The 22,500-nt window shown below is 51.1% G+C and overlaps 1 protein-coding gene across 1 annotated transcript in view; it reads right to left on the bottom strand.

Moving 5' to 3' along the window:
- The window catches only part of arhgap24 (Rho GTPase activating protein 24), a gene marked incomplete at both ends in the record, with an annotated part of 57,446 nt that overhangs the window by 14,670 nt on the left and 20,276 nt on the right, over positions 1-22,500 (bottom strand). The window contains one exon of the mRNA XM_084442380.1: positions 1,476-1,598. Within this exon, the coding sequence (XP_084298506.1) occupies positions 1,476-1,598 (123 nt within the window). The remainder of the gene's footprint in view (positions 1-1,475; positions 1,599-22,500) is intronic.

Below are 22,500 nucleotides of genomic sequence, written 5' to 3'. Positions count from 1 at the left end.
ACGCACACACACGCACGCGCACACACACATGCGCAGTTTCAATAGCGCATCTGTTTTAAATCGATATTCTCTGAAATAATGACCTTTCCAAATGTCACGATATTTCACAAAAGATATTATTCCAAAATAACATTGAATGTAAAAAATGAACATTGTTTTCCCGTCGGACGACTGAAACGGTGAAGATCAAGAGAGAACAACGCATTCAAGACCGTGTCACATTCCGGCTGCCCACGCGGGGATGACACATGACCTGGTTCAGCCGCCGGGGGTCAGAGGTCAACGGACGGACAAAGGAGCCCAGGTGCCGAGGGGACCCCGTGGTCCTTGACCGTCACGGTAACACGACACCTTCCACCGGGGGGCTGGTGACATTGTACCTGTCTGACCTGGGTGGACCTCTGACCGTGGGGGAGGTCATCGGTGGAACTCCATCCTCCTGTGACTGGGGGCAGCCCCGGGGGGGAGGGGCTGGCTGAGTGGAGGAGGGGGGGGTATTAGGGTCGGAGGGGTCGGGTGTAAAAATATAAGCCAGGTCACTCACGGCCCTGTGGGGCCTCATGAGGGCACAGGCTAGACCTGGATGAAGGGTCAGTGTGCCGGACCGTCCACGCCGGCAGAAACCCGAAACCCCGCGCTCACCACGCCGTCCGGGTACGTCAGTCTCATCCGCCGCCGGTCATTTAACTCCACAAAATCAGCGTCAGCCGCGCTCCCCGGCGTCCGAAGCCGGAGACCGTGGCGGCCTGCATCTGGATGGGGGGGTGGGTGGGGGGGGGGGAGTTTCCCTGGGCGGAGTGTTGAAACGACGGGGGCGGAGCTTAACTCAACATCACAGTGAGAGCTCAGAGGGACGTGACGGCCGAGCCACGGGGGGAGAAAGGGCTTCGTCCCAGCGCAGAGGGGCTTCGGTCGAGCCTCCCTCAACATTTGAATCACCCCTCAGGGGCATTAACTACCCATAGGCTCATAGTCTCCTGCACTGTGTGTGTGTGTGTGTGTGTGTATGCGTGTGTGTGTGTGCGTACATGCGTGCGTGCTCTCCGTTGCATCCCTGACAAATGACTCTTTTGAAGAGCAGTCAACTGCAATAGACATCAAGCTGGACTGTGAACACGAGGGGCCAAGCGGGGGCCCCCAGGGCTCCATCTAACCACAACAGCGGCGTTGCTGGGGGGGCCCCCGGCCGGGCCTTCCCCGGCCTCTCACAGGGCTCTGGGCCTCTACCGTGCTCACTCACAATACAGGGAAATGTTGAATAAGAACAATGTTGCAATGGCCCCGGCGGAGCGATCAGACACATACCGAGGCGTCCGAGACGACGGGCCGAGGGGAAGCACGCTCAAGACCGAGGTTCTCTCTGGTAGGAAACCGTTAGGTCGCTGTGTTAGTGTGTAATGCTTCCCAGACATCCTGCGTCTGAGAACGTACATACGTGTGTGTGTGTGTGTGCGTGTGTGTGTGTGCGTACTCACCTCCGCCAAAGGGTGCCCAGATGACCCTGCGAATGGTCTTCACCCAATCCTCCATGTCATTCTGGGTGCTGGCCATAAGCAGGTAGGTCTCATGGTTGGCTGTCATCCGCTCACGGTCTCCCCCTGGGACGACAACGGAGAGAAAAGAGCCGTGAGAAAAACATGAAGCGCGAAGAATATTCTTTTGTTTTATTTTCGGACGGCGGGGCCTGAAATAGGGCGGCGCGGAGGAGGAGACGGAGAGTCCGCTTTCGACAGGTGACCGCTCTGGGTCGGCCGCCGTCGGCAGACGGGGCTTTCGTTAACGACGGTGTCAGCGGACGCTGGGCGCCGCACGCCGCGCGGTCAGAGGTGACCGCGGACCTTCCTGTGTTACGGTGGCGCGGGCGTGGACGCGCGGGCTGTAACGCGCGCACCCACACAGATATCACGGACCCTGGGGGGCGGTCTGCCCTCCAGTCCAGACAGATGACCGACCCCGCTGACGAACCACCTCAGAGAAACTCGTACATCATCGCGTGACCTCCCCTGCCAAGCGCGCGTTCTCCTCTGACCACGCAGAGAGGTCAGGCTATCGGCCCACATCTCTCGACTTCCCTGGCTACAGGGACCACACACTCGCTCGGACACCTGACACCAGAGAGTTGTGGTGGTCTAGATGTGGTGTGTGTGTGTGTGTGTGTGTGTGTACGTGTACGTGTGTGTGTGTGTGTGTGTGTGTGTGTAAGTGGGACGTGGGGGGGCGGGGTCTACAGCTGGAACCAGCTCTAGTTAAACCCTGTGTTCAAAGTAAGACACCTCATAGCCGGACAAAAACACCACAGATGCCTCCCTGATGAGAAATGGGGGGGGGGGGGGGTGAGTCAGGAGGGCTTCCTGATAGGAGGATGAACTGACGGAGGCACGGACACTAAATTATTCACGGCCGCGCGGCTCTCCGCTGCCCACGGCGCATCTCCAGGGGATGACACTCCGACCGTCCCATTGATTTAGCCCTGGTGGGAATCAGCCTGTCGGTCGGCCATTAGAGGTGTATTTATAGACTGCCACTGAGCTGAACAGATGTTTCCAGTCACAATAATGACATCGACCGCCAACTGTGACCGACTCCACCGCCGTCGTCTTCTCAGGAAACCAATCGTCCGAATCCTCTCTCTTTTCCGCTGTTTGCTAAATGACCGACCCAGGACCTGATGACCAGCTGAGGGTTGTGGGGAGGGGGGGTTACAGAGGACCAGTATGGGGGGGTCTGTAGGGTTTGGGGGATGGGTGGGTGGAGGGGAGAGGGGGTTGAATGTGTACCACTGTAAGGATGCTGAGCTAGCTAGGGCTGTGTGTGTTCAAAGGCCATCTGCTGCTGCCTCTTCCCACACACACACACACACACACACGCACGCACACACACACACACAAACAAACACGCACTAACAGGAGGAAGACATGAGGAGAGTGGTGCACACACGCGCACACACACACACACACACTAACAGGAGGAAGACACAAGGAGAAAGGCAAGGGTAAACAAGCCCAGATGCAGACTGCATGCTGGGTATATTTACACCTCCAGCTGCTTGATTTATCTGTAAACACTCAACAGCAGACCAGGCGACACGCTGTCAGAGGGTCGCTCGTTAAAGGAACGCGGCCAGCCCGGACAGGCGACTAGAGCAGCTTTGACAGTCAAATTCAGGAGCTTAGATGTTCATATTTACTGTACGAGCCGACACGTGTGATGAGATCTTGTTAGAGAACGTCAGATGTTGCTGTTTGGACAGCGAGGAATGCAACATGTCCACAAACACGCATGGAGGCTTCTCAATAACGCCGTAGGAGCCTAGAGGAACGTGTCTCACACCGACACAATCTGGGTTTGAGCCTATTACGTCATCAGGAGCCCATTTTAGATTGGGCCTGCTGTTTGGTGTGTGTGTGTGTGTGTGTGTGGAAGGGGGGTCTGGCGATACAAGCAATACAAGAGCAGACAAGATCTACCGTACCATACCACCCCGCTCCTCCACACACACACACACACACACACACACACACACACACACACACACACACACACACACACACACACACACACACACACACACTCCCGTCCAAACCCCTTAACGCTATCCGGGCCACAGTGTGCATCATGCATCAATGCTGTGCATCTGCCAACATGCTTGTTAAGAAAATCTATTTCCAATCACATCACATCGCAGGGAGAACGGACAAGCACTTGACCAGTCAACACGCATCCTTTACTACGGCACTGAGCCTCCCAGAGTGGACGATCTGAAGCCACTCGCGTTTCTCAAAGGCCAGTCGAGCCGTAATGACTTGGCAGCGGCTGTGTGACTGGGGTTGGATGATTGATTCCCCTGTAATGAGCAGGCTTACTGCTAATGATCCCTGGCGGACATTCATTCCTCCTATTCTCTATCAGACCCACCTTCACCTGTCTGTCTGCACAGCTTTGGTCCGTAAAGTCTGCGTGGCAGGTTACCTTTAATTGAGCACTAACACTGGGTAACTTTGCTGGACATGGGTGGTCACTCCCACTCCCACCCAGCAGTGTGGAGCTCTCCTGTGCCCTGAATGTCAGTGGGCAGACCAGACCAGGCTATATACTGTACACCCATAGCCTCATTCATCTTCTCCTGGATCTCTACCTGCCTTTGAGAAGTCCAGCACTAGCTTCCACCCACCAGGTAACCTTTCAGAGGACGGCCCAAGCTGACCATCCATCACTCCTCCTTGACCGGACATTGGTCACTTTGCCAATTTAGACGCTTGTTGTGGTGTCACTTGAATTCAACTCACCAATAAATGGTGATGAGGGAGCTATCAGCTATCATCACATTAAAGCTATCAGCTATCATCACATAAAATATGTGGTTTATCTATGAATGCATGTCTACTTCATCTACTCAAAGCCATGTTAAAATGCTCGGTTATACAGTGCAAAACATCTACGCTTTCCCCAAATCGGTCACGTTTCCAAACTCTTAATTGTGTCGCCTATAATTACATATACTACTGTAAACGCATCAACAGTATGTTTTGAGTAGAGTACTCAATGTAGATTGAGTAGATTGAGTAGATAAAAGCATGCCTACTCTTAATCTCATTTTCTGAGCAGTTATAGCCTACTATGCGCGTAAATGCGCAACAGCGTTGCGATAAATAATCCGTCCGAAAGTGTTTAAAGGCAAAGAGATAAGACGCACCACTGACCCGTTAACGTGCAGTTCAGACGTCGGTCACATAAGACGGTTTGGCATTGGAAAAGCTCTACTCCGCTCTGTTTTAGAGTCTAGCGGCTCCAACTCAAAGTAATCTCAACACACCGAAACACACCGAAAAGGTCCTCCGCGGAACATGCCTTGCGCACCGGCTGACAGACAATGGAGTTCGACCGTTCAACCCCCCTCCCCTCTCTCAGCGCGTTTTACCGGCAGCGAACAGGAGTCGAGTGTGGAGCGCGGAGTGAGAGAGAGAGAGAGGGGGGAGGGGGGTGGGTGAGAGAGGGGGGTGAGAGAGGGAGGGAGAGGGAGAGAGAGAGAGAGAGAGAGAGGGGGGGTGCGTGAGAGAGGGAGAGAGAGAGAGAGAGAGGGGGGGGGGGGTGAGAGAGAGAGAGAGAAGGGGGGGTGGGTGAGAGGGAGGGAGAGAGAGAGAAGGGGGGGTGGGTGAGAGAGGGCGGGAGAGAGAGAGAGAAGGGGGGTGGGTGAGAGAGAGAGAGAGAGAGAGAGGGAGAGGGGTGGGGGTGAGAGAAGGAGGGAGAGAGAGAGATTTGGCAATGGTTCTGACTTTCTCGTGACAGGTGCACTGAGTTCAGTTATGTGACTCATCAACTGCAATTGCCTTATGTTTAGAAAATGCATTTGGTGATGTGATGACAGGGCAATTCAATTGAGCCAATGTCTCGGTCCGTGCCCCCCCCCCACCCTCTCCCTCTCTCTCTCTCTCTCTCTCTCTCTCTCTCTCTCTCTCTCTCTTTGCATCCTCCCATTTCTTGCATGTCCTGTTGTCTGCACGTACTTCCTCAGGACGTCCTGGATCACTGGCCAGTGTCTTTGTGAACTTCCCTGTGACTGACCCAGGGCCAATACTGGCCCCTTATTGTAAAAGAGAGCGAATGACCTGGTAAACTAAGGGCTGACCATTAGAGAGAAGAATGTAGCCTAGGCTAGTCTGTCCCTGCTTGCGTCCTGCATAACCTAGTGTTTCTTTGTGTGTGCGTCGTGGTCTGGAGTGTCCATGTCTCATGATGTCAATGTGAGAGAAAACAACCAACTTCAAACTACACTTCATTAACCTACACACTCCAGACCGACATTCAAGATGGCTTCCTCAACAAAGCCACAGGGACCATCCATTTGTCACTCTGGGCTGCCTGTGAGCGTAGCCGACTGGCATTCTGCACAGTCAGGTTATCTACATGGTAATAGCGAAGCCGGGGTGTCGTTTGGTATGCGACTGATTCTCGCCGGCACTCTGAGCTGCTTTGTGCTGACTTGATTGTCATGCAAACGTATTGCAATTCCCTGGTGTCGTGCGAGTGCTTTGTCCTTATTGAAAATCAAACGGCCCTCAGGCGGGCGTTCGCACACACCGAGTCACTCCGGCGCGGCCGCAGAAGCTTCCCATTCCAGCGGAAGCTCTTAAACAAGCGTGCGACAGGATTATGCCGCATACCAACCCTGCCTGTTGTTATTTCCTGTTGATGCTCTGTTTTCTCTCTAGACAACGGTTCGTTTACACGGCAGGTTCAGGGGTTGAAGGTACAGGGGGACCGTTTGTTATCTGGACATCACAGCCCTGGAGGTAACGGTCAAAAAGGCCTCCAGTGCTTGACTGAATCACTAAGTGTCCCGTCAAAGGAACATTGCCCACCCCGAGGCCCATCAGTGCAGATAGAGAGGCGTAGATGAAGACATTAGTGATAGGCTTATGTGATACTGTGGGATTGGCATCTACCTTATCAAAATAACCAATTGACTGTGAACATGAAAGAGCATGAGTAGCAGAATCCACAAGCTCTCCAAGATTGAGAAACAACTTGAATGTATCCAGGCCACAGATCCAGCTCCAGCATTGTCATGGATCTGCAGAGTAGCAGTTGAGGAATAGCGTCAGACTGTTGACTGTAAACGTATCCAGCCAGTCAGCTTCCCTCGGTGCTACTGTACTACCATGAGTACAACTGAATAACAGTGACTCTAGGTGCTTGGGTACAAATAGAAACAAGTTAATACTTGACTTTTGGCGAGAACGTGGTAATTTCTCAAACGGATTCAACAGTCGGTTTAGAGACTGACTCATGAGTCTATTACATGTATCTACCTGACCTACATGAACCAAAGCTGTCTGGAGACTTTTGACCACTCTAGTTATACATTTATGCTAGATAGTGTGTTTAAGTCTTTGCGTCTTTTTCATTTGTATTTCCATATGACATATTATGCAATCAAATCCCGTGATGCCATTTGTATATATCCGTTTCACACGTGAGACATGACAAACCACCCATCTGCCAATGAACGTACGGCATCTGCACGCCTTGTGTCCACGACTCAGTGGACCGGTGGAAGGCGGCGTTCATCAGCCATGTTCTCCGACACACTGCCTACAGTGGCTGACGGTCCGACAGAACGGATGACACGGTGAATTTAGGTTTAGGAAAGAACCAGGGAAAACGATTGATTCAGGATCCATCCCACTATCCGCTATCTCTAATTGTATGTGAGTACATTTGTAGTATCCATTTTCTTTTTGTATGAGTGCTTAATTAAATACGTAATACTTCCAAGATCCAAGATGTTGGAAGTATGAAGATCTGTATATTGTCATATGATGCAAATGATTTGATTGAATCAGGCTCAAGCCTAAATCGTATACACTTACTTGAATTAGTCTCATAGTCTTCAGATAAGATCAGGTTTGGAGCAGTCAGCTTGACATGACCTCAGATGCAGACATGCTTGTTTGGGGTACCTTGTTTGTACCCAACCGGGGGTCTCAGATAAGACGGCATTGTCTCTCTTGATCTCCTCAGTCATGCTAGACGTCAATCAATGACCTGTGTGGAATCTGATCAAAAGCCACAGAGAAAGGCCTCCTTTGTAACCGACACATGAGAAAACGTTATCTGTAACTTTCCCTTCCAATCAAAAGTATTGTCCCCGGGCTGTAAGTTAAAGAGACGACCTGAGACTTTAAGCGGTCCGAGGCTAAGCTGACCTGAACCCACCAGGTGTTCCGGAACTCTCTTTCTTCCCAGCTGCACGCGCCGGACGTGGACCTGGACCACAGGAGTCCAGGAATGACCTTGCGAAGGGCCGTGACTCGGTCCGGTCTGACAGAGGCCGACCTTCACAGCGCCGGCGGCTCCCGAAGCGATAGCCGTAACGGGCGGCGCTCTCCAGGTTTACCGCTCGGAAACGCTGAGCACGGGAGAGAATTCTCCTCAGAAAGCAAAGCCTCATAACTCCAGGGAGAGAAGCTTCCGGGGTTTGAGTCAAAGCAGGTAAACTGGCGAGTCCCACATTGGAAATATATTAGTGGGATTGGAAATACATTACACTGTGGTGGAAAGAAAGATCTCTTCCATTCCTTCAGCACCGTCTTTCCATGTCAGCAAGGGGGAAAAAAAATACTTGGAGATAAAGTTTTGTTTGTTGGATGTGCTCTGGAGCCTCTGGCCTTAATCAGAGGCCTGACCCTGTCAGCCTCTAACTAGCACAGCCCCCACAGGTGGGACACTACAAAGCCTTCCACTGTGCTGCAAATACCTGGCGCCCCCAGGCCAGTGTCTCCCTCCAGTGTGTCCTCATTCCTCACGCGCCTTGGAATTCCTCCATTTAAGGAACAACTATTTGGCAAAGTGTATTAAAGGTACCCAACGAAACGTGAATCAAAACAATCTGTTCTTTGTTTATTTTCAAAATTCCTCGATTATATGGTTCCTTGTAGTCTAATAAACATGTTGAATCACTTGAATGTCTTTCCTACCTTGTAATTTCTTAGCAAAATGATATTTAGCTAATGTTTTGAAAAAAAACAAAGATGTGTGAAACGTCAGTATTATGTGCTCCGCGTATTAACGCAATGACGTAAGAGTACACGAGTACGCGAACGATTTTCGGGGACCACCTTCTCAAATTTGCTCTAGAGCGCATACTAGTGGTCAAAAAACTACATTGGGTACCTTTAATCTTCATCTGTATTACAGAACCACCTATGATAGCAACCTGTGGAGCGGGGACATTGATTCCTTCTAGTCCAAACAGAAGGCTCCAGGAACTAGCCTGAATCAGAATTGTATTTGTTTTGCAGACTTTGATCGTAGTGCTTGGGCAGTACTGAGGAAACAGACGTTGCGAGCAGGAAAAACAGACTATTCTGACCGAGGCTCCGTATTGTTTAGTCTGAATGAGTATAGCGTATGTCATGCTTCCTCATAGGTGCAAAACACGCTCACCATGCAGCGTTATCAGATCGCACACACACTGGCTGAGTTCCCAATGCAGACTATGGATATCAACCAGGATTAATCAGTTTAGACACGAACCTAACACTCTGCGTGGGTTCTGGGCTATAGTGCATTAGTGGATCTATTTCTGTGAGTGTGTGTTTATGTCTGGCTGTCTCTGTGTGTGTGCGCGCGCACACATGTGTGTGTGTACGTGTGTGTGTGTGTGTGTGTGGAGCCACCCCTTATTGGCCCAGGCAGAGCCCTGAGTACTCATACATGCAGGGACAAGCTGAGATTCAATATTAGGTCTAATGATAGTCTGGGAGATTCTCAGAAGTGGGGCCGTCATAAATACCTGTCCCCCCCACTGCACAGGATGTGTCACTGTGGCCAGTGTTCATGGATTATTTACCATGGTAAATAGTAACAAGAGGCACGCACCGCAGGTATAGAGTGTTGCATACACATAGCGCACGCACAGAGTGCTAAGCCATGCAATTAATCAAATAATTGACTTGAAATGCCAATATGCCATCACCATACATGTGTTCTCATAGTGAAACAGCCTTGTTGACATCCAAAATATACTGAGATATGCGAGTCCAGACTACATTTACCGGTACTTATTTTAGGACAAATGTTAGCAAGAGGAGACAGTCGGTGTCGTTTTCTAATGTAAATGTTTAGCCAGCTGCAGGCCAGAAGCTAAACTAGCTTATGCATCATTAGCTTAGTTACCTGAGCGAGTGGATGGTAAGTCTGATAGTCCATAGTACTGAGGTAACACATGAGCTGTCTGCTGCACCACCTCCATGCTCCCTGGGGAAGAGGCACCTCCTCCTACTGGAAGTAGGACACAAGCTCCCGGCCACCTGGGTTCTCCTGGAGACTGTGTGTGTGTCCGCGGAACTCCTCCTGCTACTTGTGGCTCGGCCTCGAGTGAATGAATGAACACAGCTGAGAAAGAGGAGGGAGGAGGGGGGGGGTGGGTGTGTTTGGACGAGCCTGGAGGAAGGGGGGGGGGGGTTACTCACTTCTCCCCATCACCTCTGGGAGAACAATAGGCTTGTCTCTCTCACTGGAGAGCAGTCACCGTCGTGAAGAGCCTGTGTGAGGCTGTCCTCAAAAACAAGAATCTCACTAGCAGAGTGTCGCCGGCGTGACAGACAGCCCGTCAGTGTCGCATCGGAGTATGAAGTGTTTCATTTACAGATTGGCCGGAATTACACCCCCCCCCACCACCCCACCCCCCCATTACACATCAAAACCCAAATGAGTGTTATGGACGGCCATTTCTCTTGGACCTATACACAAACAGCTGACAGGAACCCCCCCCACCCCCCGAGAGCCAGCATGTAATTACATTCGCAGCCTGCCGCGCGGAGAACCCTTCGTTGACCTGAAGGAATGATAGAGAAATATGTAAGAAATCATTTGGGCTTTGGCTGCTCGTACATCTCCAGCCGTAGTCTTCCATTAACCACTGCGGGGTGAACGAGACTAACCGCTAGACAAGAAAGGAAATGAGACGGAACGAGAGGGAGAGAGGGAGAGAGGGCGTAGAGAGAGAGAAAGAGCGAGAGAGAGAGGGGGGAGTAGAGAGAGAGAGGGAGAGGGGGTTAGAGATAGAAAGAGAGGAGGGGTAGAGAGAGAAAGAGAGAGGGAGCAAGAGCAATAGAGAAAGGTGGGTGGAGAGGGTTAATGGGTAGAGAGAGAAGGGTAGAGAGATGGGTAGAAAGAGAGAGAAGGAGAGAGGAAGCAGAGAGTAACTAGACTCATTAACAGGGAGGAAGGCAGTAAATGACTCCGCTGACAGAGGTAGAACATGAATGGCTTCATGAACATGAGAACATTGTGTGTTCTGGAGTTACTTCTGGGCCATAGCCCCTGCATGACCGAGACAATACCCATGACAGAGTGACTTACATGAATAAGAGGACCCGGATGAGCAATGCTTTGTTTGTCCTACTAGTCGTTGCAGAGTTGACACATTCGGCTCAATGTAAACATATGAGTTATGAACTCAGAGGACTCTCATCGTAGGATTAGGTTTAACCATGGTTGAGTTCGAATCTGGAGCGGACCGGAGTCAGAGCTAACCTCGTGAGACCATCCTGGTCACATTCTGTTTCTCTCGCAAATCAATCCACATACGCTCCATAGATATCCGCTCGTGTCAGATCGGAAAACGATCTTGCCAATCAACGTTCGGAGAGGAAATTTCAAACGGCTACGCTGGGTGGGTTTAGGTGTGACGATAGCGAGGAGCAGTTGAAGCGGTGATCGACAGATGGTTCATCCAATCGCCTGCCAACTATTTTTCAAAGTGCCTGACCTTTTCCAAACAGTTTCCAATGGATAGTTCCCAGATGGCCATGCAAAGCGAACCATGCGGCCTGTCAGGTAAGGTTAGAGCTGGAACCTGGTTGAGAGTAGGAAGCCATATGATAGAGGTAGATGGTGACAGAGATCATGAATAGATTTACCTATTTTCTTACATGTTATATGTAAAGATATGCATTCTCTCAAAACCAACTTTATTCCCGGGGACAAACCTGCGATCATGTTTATGCTCCGGCCTACTGTGTTGGCTTAACTTCCTCACTGACAGCTGCAGAGCCCTAACCCTAACAGCTGAAAAGATAACCATCTAATCCTGCCACTCAGGCTGGCTGCCAAGTCTTTGGTAGAGTCCGCGATCCATCACGCAATCCATCCATATCAACAGCTTGGCGTGATATTCGAGCGGCGCACCGAGTGACTAATTACACTCCGCAGACACACTTGAATGCGGATTTCTTTAATTTCGTGTCTCATTCCTCATTTTTAAATTAATTAGATATATCTATATATTATCGTAAAGTGACAGAGAACTGCTCAGGGCTATACTGGAAGGGTAGGGGGTAGGTGAGGGGAGGAGGAGAGGTGGTGGAGGGTGGGGGGGGGGGACTGAGGGGCAAAGAGACCCTTGTGTAGATTTAGCCCCGGTCTCCAGGGGCCCCAAGGCCACCTCTTCCCCATGTCTCTGAATCGGCAGGGTGTCCTATTTCTCTTGCCCCCCAGCGAGGTTTGCTTTGGGGCCGACAGCTCACAATGACCAGCCGGCTCTTCGTCATGGTGGTCAATCCTGTCAGCAGACACTGCTAGTGAGAAGACACCCATAGACTGCCCCCCCCCCCTCCCTTGACAACCCCCCCTCCTGCACCAGCCATACAGTTCTGGGTCGTACAGAGGGAAGACCTTCTGGAAGCATCTGATACTCGCCGGGGAAGAATGAACAGGCAGGGTCAGGTCAAAGGGGACAGGTCGTCTGGCTCTACTGTCCCTCCCAGGCTCCCGTAGGGTATGGGAACCATTACATCAGACCAACAGAGAACAAAGAGTAGATCCACTTTACAACCTTTGGTACCGCTGTCAGAACGACATGATAGCGCTTAGCCTGTTACAATGGGGCTCACTGACAGGGCAGAGAAAAGACCTGCGTTCACGAATATAGCTTTTAGTCTTTTGAGGCAGCTTGTCTAGTGTCTACAACGCAGCATGTCTGCATGTCTGTGATGCGGAAGCCGTGGCCTGCATGACTAAGTAGCCCACACAGCTAACCGGTGACTGGGTTCAGAGTTCAGAGTTGTGGCTGCGACACGCCGAAGAACACAAGTTACTCCGCACCGCAGCGTCCGACTGCTCGCTAGAGTCTGTGCGGCACAGATCAGATGTAGTAAGTGACCATGGCTGACAAAAGGCTATTAGTGAACCAGGGGAGACATTCTCTTCAAGAGGTCGCGGAGCTGTTGAAGTGCCAAGTTAGTCTGTTCTCATTTCATTGCTCCTAAATAAAGACCATGTCTGCGTGTCCTGCCAGGTGGCTACAAATACATCATTATGTAAGAGGAATCGGTTTCAACTGTAGGAAATGGAAACAGCGTTTAAACTGTGCCAGGAGTGCATCGCTCATGTCGCAGCACCAGTTGGACAGATCTGTACGACTATTGGGAGCTAATTGCCATTCCCAAAGGTCCAATTTCTCGTCATAGTTTTGCTGGGAAGTAAGCACCAACTTAATTTAGTAATGGATCCACCTAATGCACTACTGCAAATAGAATAAAGCACATCATGAGTGCATAATCATAGTTGATCTTTAAGTAGGCTACACGTGTCCCGGAGCCCTAAACATGGAGGTGGGTTATCTCTGCATAGCAGAAGGAGGTTTTCAACGGCCCTTTGAGGTTTGTTTCTTTAGTGGCGAGCACCGCAAAGGCCCACGACAGCTTCATCAGCTACTGAAAGGGGACTTAAGGGTCTTAAGTGTGTTGAGTTTTCCTAAGGATCGGCAGCTGTCGTCACTTGAAGACTTGCACGCAACGTCGGAGCCACTCTACAAACCTGGCAACCCACGACGCGACGTCATGTAGCTGTATCGGTTGACCCGCCAAGGCTTTTTATATCAAAGGAAACTTCTGGAAAGAGGACACAGTACAGTACGCAGGGAGCACAGGTCTCCCAGGTCAAATTCCCGGCCTAGAACTGACCCCTCAGCGCACATGGCCGGCCGTGCCTGAGAAAGCCCACGACATTTTAAAGAGACTGGTTCGTTCGCTCACCTTTCGCACAACGGTTCCATCAACAAGATGAAGAGGAAAGGAACGGCCCATAAAACAAAACCTAATCGCACTCTCCCATTAACCGAATCTCGTCCTATGGTTATTTATGCCACAGACTGAACATGCGGCTGGCTTTAATTTGTACGTTGTCATTGAGGACCTTAATAAACCCCAAAGTGATCACTCTCCCACCTCAGCGACTGGCTCAGAGATAGGGGGCCCTGTTGCTCGGAGGTGTGTTGACAAACGATCCTGGTTCTGGTGTGCTCCAGGGCAGGGTGGGGGCAGGCGGGGGGGCTGTCTGTTTCTCTGGGGTGACAGATCGGCAGCAGGGAACTGGGGGCGCATTCCCTGTAAATCTCTAAGCTGCTGCTCACAGGTAATTGAGCACATTCTGTAAACCCAAAGAATAAATTGTGCTCTCACTTGGCTCTTACTCCCAAAGACGCATTAGATCCCAGAGACGGTTCTGCGATTTGAGACGCGGACGCCGAAGCGGGCGGCCCGCCGAAGAAGCAATTTGCTGCAGGCAAACAAGAGGGTTTGATCAAGCTCATAGAATGTTATAGAATGTGACATTTTGGCTCCAGCAAGTAAAGGGGGTCACAGATAGAGTTTCCCACGGAGCTGAAATGCTGATAGAACATGCGATCTGGAATGCTGGGTGTCGATGAGAAATCTGAGATGATATCGACCGACGTGACAGGTCAATGCTCCCCGTCCAATCGGATTCAGTGTGCGACCTTACACCCCGTACTGGAAAAGCGCTTCTATATCGAGCTGTTTTTGAAATCGTAAATGGCAAACATGCACTGCGCTACTGTGCATGTACATGCTTATTATCACATGTCCTTTAAAAATTAAAAATAAAAGTCTAGCTATAGGTGGATTATTATCAGCCTCCTCAGACAGATGTGCTACTGTGGCTTCTGTGGGAAAGCCTGCTGTTTCCACAGCCTCTCCAGAAACCAATCACTCTGGACTGAACCTCCTGCCACGGCACCTGTTATCCTGCCTAGACGAATGCCCCCTTTCAGCGGGGCCAGCCCTGGGGGGCAGACGCACACCTGCACTCCCTACGGACTGACCTCTGACCTGACACAGGAAACCCCTTTGAACCCCTTCAGGGCGCTGCTGATGTTTGATTCATTGGCACCTGGGAATAAGATTCCTCTTCCACCAGAAGTCACGCTCGCCATCAAAGAAATGTGAAGTTAAAGATCTTGTCTGGATGGGTAAAGCCTCTGAGAGTGTGTGTGTGTGTGTGTGTGTGTGTGTGTGTGTGTGCTTGCGTGTGTATGTGTGTGTATATGTGTTATATGTTTGTTGTACTGTATGTGTGATGCGCAGAGGCTTGCACCATGACCCCTTAATAGGGCTGGATTAAAAAAATGTATTAATTGATTCTGAATCGATTCTGAGTCAAATGATTCAGATTCGATTCATGAATCCCAAAATCGATCTTTTATTTAATGAATGAATGAATGAATAAATGAAGGTATGAATAGTTCATTAATTCATTCAATGATTCATTCAATGATTCAATCAATGATTCATTCATTCATTCATTCATTCATTCATTCATTCATTCATTCATTTTTGGATGGATTTTCGATACCCAGCCCTAGTATTGATGTGTTGCATAACTTGGCAGTCATGTAATTAAGGTTACAGCTAAAAGAACAGGTTTTAGTAACACTAACCGAATCGATATTGAATCGAATCGAATCGTGATAATCGATTCTGAACCTTGTGAATCGGAATCGAATCGATTCTTGAGATTCGACTCGATACGCAGCCCTACCCCATAACACTGTTGACGGTCAGCCTCAGTAAGCCCCCTGATCTGGACGGCCTGGGGACAGCGGCCCTCAGATTAGGCCACATCAGCATGTTTTGGTTTGGCCTCCACAGCAGTCCTGTCCGCCCTGCCAACCCACATCTTCCTTGTTATCTCGGACAAAGCTGCTGTCTAAAGCACTGGCAGACAGGCAGACAGGCAGGCAGGCAGACAGACAGGGAGGCAGTCAGACAGGCAGGGAGGCAGTCAGACAGACAGTCAGAGAGTCAGACAGACAGGCAGGGAGGCAGGCAGTCAGACAGACAGTCAGGGAGGCAGGCAGACAGGCAGGGAGGCAGGCAGTCAGACAGACAGTCAGAGAGTCAGACAGACAGGGAGGCAGTCAGTCAGACAGACAGACAGACAGGGAGGCATAAAGGCAGTCAGACAGTCAAACAGGCAGGCAGCCAGACAGTCAGAGAGTCAACAGACAGGGAGAGCAGGCAGACAGTCAGAGAGTCAGACAGACAGGGAGAGCAGGCAGACAGTCAGACAGACAGCCAGGGAGAGCAGGCAGACAGACAGACAGCCAGGGAGAGCAGGCAGACAGACAGCCAGCCAGGGAGAGCAGGCAGTCAGACAGACAGACAGCCAGGGAGAGCAGACAGACAGTCAGACAGACAGCCAGGGAGAGCAGCAGACAGAGCAGATCCTAATAGACCAGAACAGTCACAGAAACAGAGGAGGGGACTCTAACTGGAGCGATCACAATTTGCTGACAGCATGGCCATTGAGTATGTGTATGTGTACGTGTGTGTATGTGTATGTGTTTGTGTGTGTGTGTGTGTGTGTGCGTGCGTGTTGGTGTGCGTGTGTTTGGGTGGGGGCACTCCTGATGATGTCACCCCAATGGTGCAATACGCAGCCACTGTTCCATTCAGAAAAACACCATTAAAGATGAAAAAAGTAATAATACATTGAGGCTCAATGCACTTTTCCACTCTACCAGTAAATCGCCCGTGCACTTAATATACTGTATATGTCGGCACAACGCTTCAGAGGTAGGCTGATGCAGTCTTATACCATTACCATACACACTATAGTCAGCATACAGCTATCAACCTCATTACTACTGTACACACACACACACACACACACACACACACACACACACACACACACGCACACACACACACACACTCACTCACTCACTCGAGTCAGCATTCATCTCTCAGCCTCTGCTGAGCAGTAAAGAGTCTTGGCTCCCCATCCTGACACGGAAGGCGGTATTTCATCTCGTTTGACTGACGTGACGTCATGATGCATTAGCCTGAGAGCACTGAGAGAGATTGAGATGGAGCCCCTAGCTCCCTGACCTCCCTGACCTCCCTGACCCCACCCCCTGTCTCCCTGAATCATGGGCAGTATTGAGCGTGGCGACGCTATGCCCTGGTGGAGGAGTCGGGGACCTGGAGGCGCACGCTTCTCCTCCTCCACCCCTCTACCTGCCCCAATCCCCCCCCCCCTCCACTCCCCCCTTCTCTCGCTCGTTCTCTCCATCTCCTCTCTCTCACTGACATCTCCACTCGCCCTCCGTCCACCTCTGGCCTTTCCATCTCCATGCACCCCCCCCCCCCCCCGCCTGGGATCGTATTCTCTAGATGGATTTATAGGAGGGTCAGGGTTATGAATCCAGTGGCCTCTTCGCCGCCTGAAGGACCCCAGCTAAGTGAAATTTGACCCCGGGATGAGAATGTTGTCTTCTAAAGACTGTGTCCACCTACGCTGAAAGGATTCTTCTAGCTACGCCAGACTACACTTCAGCAGCGGAAATCTAGCTGGCATCTCGTCTGGCGTCGAAGGCTACTTCCAGCATACCTGCTGTGGTCTGTTGAGCCATTATCCCTGTGATGGCTGGATAGCACTTAACACGTTTGAAACGTTAAACTGTTAAAGTGGAGATGGAATGCGCAACGCTAGCTTAGAAAAATACTGGGTGCAGGGTTGGAGGTGAAAAGAAATACCTGCACTGTACCTGCCGGAAAAGAATGCTTTTTAAGGGGAGACGCTATAGTCGAAAATGATTTTTTGTTAGTACAGAAACATCTAAAGTATTTTTACTCACGTGTGTCTGTCCGTCCGTATGTGTGTGTGTGTGTGTGTGTGTGTGTGCGTCGTTTGTAGCATGAGATTTTGTCCAATCAGGAGTAGCCAATACTGTTGCACACCAGCCGAGGGCAGTAGAGATTGCTCATGAACCTAAACACCACTTACTTCACCACCTGGGTGTGATTTTTTTTCTGTGAGGGGGGTTAATCCTCTTTCCATATACACACACACACACACACACACACACACACTCCAGAATATGCGCCACAGAAATACGCTCATGCGCATTCATGTCAAAGCGCTCGACCCCTGATGCAGACTCGTAGTGAGGGGAGATCCTCATCCCACAGAGAGACCAGAGATCCTCATCCCACAGAGAGACCAGAGATCATCATCCCACAGAGAGACCAGAGATCCTCATCCCACAGAGAGACCAGAGATCCTCATCCCACAGAGAGACCAGAGATCATCATCCCACAGAGAGACCAGAGATCCTCATCCCACAGAGAGACCAGAGATCCTCATCCCACAGAGAGACCAGAGATCATCATCCCACAGAGAGACCAGAGATCATCATCCCACAGAGAGACCAGAGCGCAGAAAGATCAGCTCAACAACATCATTAACGTCTCATCTCAAACCACAGATGTCATAATGTCATAAACGTCACCCTCAAGCCAAGCACCCGTTTATGGAGAAGTCATAGATACGTCAGAAGATATTGAGACAAGATACTAAATGTTGGATAATGATACATTTCACCTTTAAAGTTATGATGAGCAGCAAATGACAGCTGTTTGGCTGCCTCACATTTTCAAAGTCACACGAAGTAAAGTGTTGCTCAGCTTTCCGCCTTAACGCTGATATTCAAGTTTTTATCACTAACAGAAGGCCTATTCAAAGACCACTGACAAGAGACACAGCTGGTGTGAAATACACACACACACACACACACGCAAACGCACACCCCACACACACGCACACACACACACACACACACACACACCTGGGTTGGAGTTGAGGTCCATGGGGATTGGGAGAGCGTGCTCTCTGTGGAGCCTGGGAGAAGCAGGATCCTCTGTGTGGACACGCACGCACCGACCTCCTCATCTGGTCCCACTCCCCCGCCAGCCAGTCGGTCAGCCAGTCGGTCAGCCGGCCGAACACCCAGCCAGTCAGCCTCCTCTCCCTCCACTCCCGCACACACCAGCGCAGCTGCCTCCTGCTACTGTTCTCAACCTCCACCTCCTCCCTCACCTCTCTCTCTCTCTCTCTCTCTCTCTCTCCCTCAGACTCTCCCTGCCTCAGCCTCGCTAAGTCAGGTCCTGATCGGAGCCACACACCGATCGCTGGCGCGTCTGCGAGGTCGGGGCGAGGTCAGCGTCGGCTGTCCCCTACATGCCCCTCCGGCTGCAGTCTCCGGGAGCGGCGCGAGCTCTGAACGCGAGGGGGCAAGGGGCCGTCTGTTCTGTAGGAAGTGACGGGAGGAGGGAGGGGTGGGGGGGGTCGTAAATCACCGGACGCAGCTCCGGGGAGGTCTCCCCCGCCGCGCAACTGAACCCCACGATCGAAGAGTGGGCACCGGGCCAAGTGACTCGCCCTGCCCGCCCCCCGCTCTATAAATACAGCCGGGCCTGGCCGGCCAGCGGTGGCGCTGAGGCGGTGGGGGTTATCTGGACCCGGCGAGCACAACGGTCTCCAACAGTCTCCCCGGCAACCTCTTTCCTCCCTCTCCCATTAAAGCTAATAGGCTAAGCCAAACATCATTAGCTTCTACTAGGAGACGTAGAAAGTGCCCCATTGAACCTGGCTAACAGGCTGATTGAATTAAACACGAAGCAAAGAGGGTAAAGGGAGGGGGAGGGGGGGGGGGGGCGGGCGCAGAGGAGAACCGTCCAAATATTTATCTGACCTGATGAGTTTACATACCATGCCCGAGCGATCAAGTCAAGTAACCACCGTGTTCGCAAACAGATGTAGAGCCCAGCAGGGCGACCGCGATACACAGTCTAAGTCTGCCCTCGGAGGGACGCTGCTAACCTGATACACCAGGAGGGGCGGCCCTGGGGGAGTCCGGGGGGGTTGGGGGTGGGGGGGGGGGGGGGTGGGGGAGACCGGGGAGCCTGGGGTCCAGGGGGGGGAGGGCGAGTTTGACATGTCATCCCCTACATCAGGCCGTTATGTAAGCGTCTGAGTTTCCTGCCCCAGTCTCGACCCCAGACCCAGCCCCAGTCTCAGCCCTAGCCCCAGTCTCAGCCTCAGCCCGAGCCCCCTGGCCCCAGTCTCAGCCCCAGTCTCAGCCCCAGTCTCAGCCTCAGCCTCAGCCTCAGCCCCAGCCTCAGCCCCAGCCTCAGCCCCAGCCTCAGCCTCAGCCCCAGCCCCCTGGCCCCAGTCTCAGCTGTAACTCCTCCACATCTCAGTTGGCCCTCATTGATCATTCCTCCGCTGCAGACACAAAATTCCGCTCACAGTCTCCCGGACACACAGACACAGCTCCTCAGAGTACAGCCTAAAGTCAACAACCTCTGAGACACGCAGACTGCACATAGACGGACAGAAACACCGCCAAGTACGCTGTGGACACACAGACACAGCAAAGAGAGTTATCTCCCTCCTGTGAACCAGACAAGCCTTACATCTCAGCCAGGGTGCAAGCTAGACGCAGAGCAGAGCAGAGCAGACTAGCTGCTAATGAGGAGTTTCGGAGGACACCCCCAAAAGTTCTCTGGCCACTTGAAGAGAGCATGTGCAGTCGAAGATGCGTCGAATTCTCTACCACGCTGTCTTTTGTCAGTGAAGGACCACGGGTTTTTACATCTAAGCGGGAGTCAGCCGACTCTAACGTTCCTCAGCTCACAGTAGTCCATCATAGGAGACTTGTTCCGGAGGGTTCTCCCTCCCAGCATGCCTGGCGTGCGCACGGCCCCAGACAGACATGCTTTATAAGAGCGGATCTTGGGTGTAATTCAAGAAGCTGTTCTCTGAGAAGCCGTAGTCGACACATGGACTCAACTTTGAACGAGATATCATGTTTATAGTATCGGCCCAACTAGAGAGGGATCTGTGGGAGTATCATAAGAGATAAATACGAGATACAAATTTGAGATAAATATGAGATAAAAAGATGTTGATATTGGTAATGGAAATTGATTCAGTGATCAGTTAGAGGCCATGCCCTTCCGTGTTGATTGTGTTTAGGTGTATGGTGTTGGTTCCTGGGCGTTTGATGTTTTATGTCTGGGTATCTCATCACACCGATCAATAAAACACAACACTGAAGTTTCATAATTCCCCACTGTAGGGAAAACGATCATTCATATACAGCTATGTGCAGAGAAGTTTCCATGTCTCCCATAACCTGAGTGGAATATTAAAAGGTCAGCCAGCTACACACACACACGCGCACACACACGCGCACGCACACACACACATGCGCAGACATGATTGTTCCCAACACCTGCTTTTATGCTGCCTGTCTTGTGCGACGCAGATGAGCGTCAGTATCGACTTTATTATCCTGTCAATATCCAGACAGGACTGATGGGGGGAAAAACCCAGTCTCTCAACACCCTCTCATCCCACACCGGCATCATCCGACCTCATCCGACCTCATCCTGCCATGTGGTTATCGCTGCTGCATCTTCCTGTTCCAGGACGGATCGGTCACGTCGTTTGTGTTTGCGTTAGCTAGGCTGCCGTCATCATCATCATCATCATCATCAGTGTGTGTCTGCGTTAGCGAGGCAGACCCCCCAGGCGAGGCAGAACCCCCCAGGGGGTCCGAACATAGGCCACCGCCCACGCTCTAACGCCCCGGAAACGAGAACAAAGTTCTAGGTGTTTTGACGGCGCCCAAACTGAATTACAGTAGAATTGGATCGCGAACCACCCCCCCCCCCCCAGGCTCTCTGCCCGACGCCGGTGCTCTGAGCTGGTGCGATACGGTATGTCCTCGTTTTAGCACTGACACACACTGGGATAAAGAGACAGAGACACGGACGTCTGCAGAGAACTGCGTTCGTACAATACATGTGAGAGTCATTTACTTTATCCCCGAGAGAGGTGCGCGCTGAGCTCTCCTGCACCCCCAGCATACAGCTTACTGTAGCTCCTCAGCTTCTAGCAGCTTCCTTTCAACTTCACTAAGCCCGTGATCAAGCCTTTGAGACAGGTGTCCCAGGGAAGACAGGGCGGATGAAAAGCCACTGTATCCTTTCATTCCTCTGAAGCTGGGAGCTTTGTTTCAAGGCCCTCAGTCTGTGGCACGCGAAGCAACACAAAAAAAAGATTCAATTTCAAAAAAAGTCGAATCAAAAGACTCCCTCAGGCGAGTCTCACTGCCTACAGAGAGAAACTTTAAAATAACGGAGCTACCAGAACTCGGCAGAATCCGTAATAGGGCCCCGATCCACTGTGATGGAGAGAGTTAATGGAGGGCAAGAATAGAAACCCTTTGGGGTAAAAGTAGGCGTTGATTTTTCCCAGGCCATGTGAGGCTAATACTATTATAGATTTCTTCTCACAGTCTATTGTATTCGCCCCCTTTGTGAAGAAAACATTATTACTTCAACGAGTCAGCCCTAGTAGTGTACCCAGACCAAATCTCACCCCGCAACAAAGAGAACGGAACAGAACAGAGAGGAAGAGAGAGGTCCAGGGGAAGGTGACGGGGTTATGTAAGAACTAATTAAGGACTATATTTCATGAAAAGTAAAGTAGGTTTGCAGCTACGTGGATCAATGTTCAATTTCCTCACGGCTGTTTGAAGGAATATCTTTGAGATATTTCACCATCACTTTGCTGTCATTGAGAAAAGTCCAATCTTCTCTGAATGGGTTCTACACATTTAGGTCGGAGACTCAGGTCAATACATTCTCTGGGTGCTTGAATGAGCTTCCAATCACTGTACAAGAAACAAACTATTTAAAAGTTATTCTGTTTCACTCAGTGTATAGGCAGTTATTGAGATGACCATGCAGTGTAGGTGAATACACATTACCACACACACACGCACACACACACACACACACACACACACACACACACACACACACACACACACACACACAC

The sequence above is a fragment of the Borostomias antarcticus genome (assembly GCF_949987555.1).
Source record: "Borostomias antarcticus genome assembly, chromosome: 8".
NCBI lineage: Eukaryota > Metazoa > Chordata > Actinopteri > Stomiiformes > Stomiidae > Borostomias > Borostomias antarcticus.
Note: the sequence above shows the minus strand (reverse complement) of the source record. Positions and strands in the feature narration are given on the sequence as shown.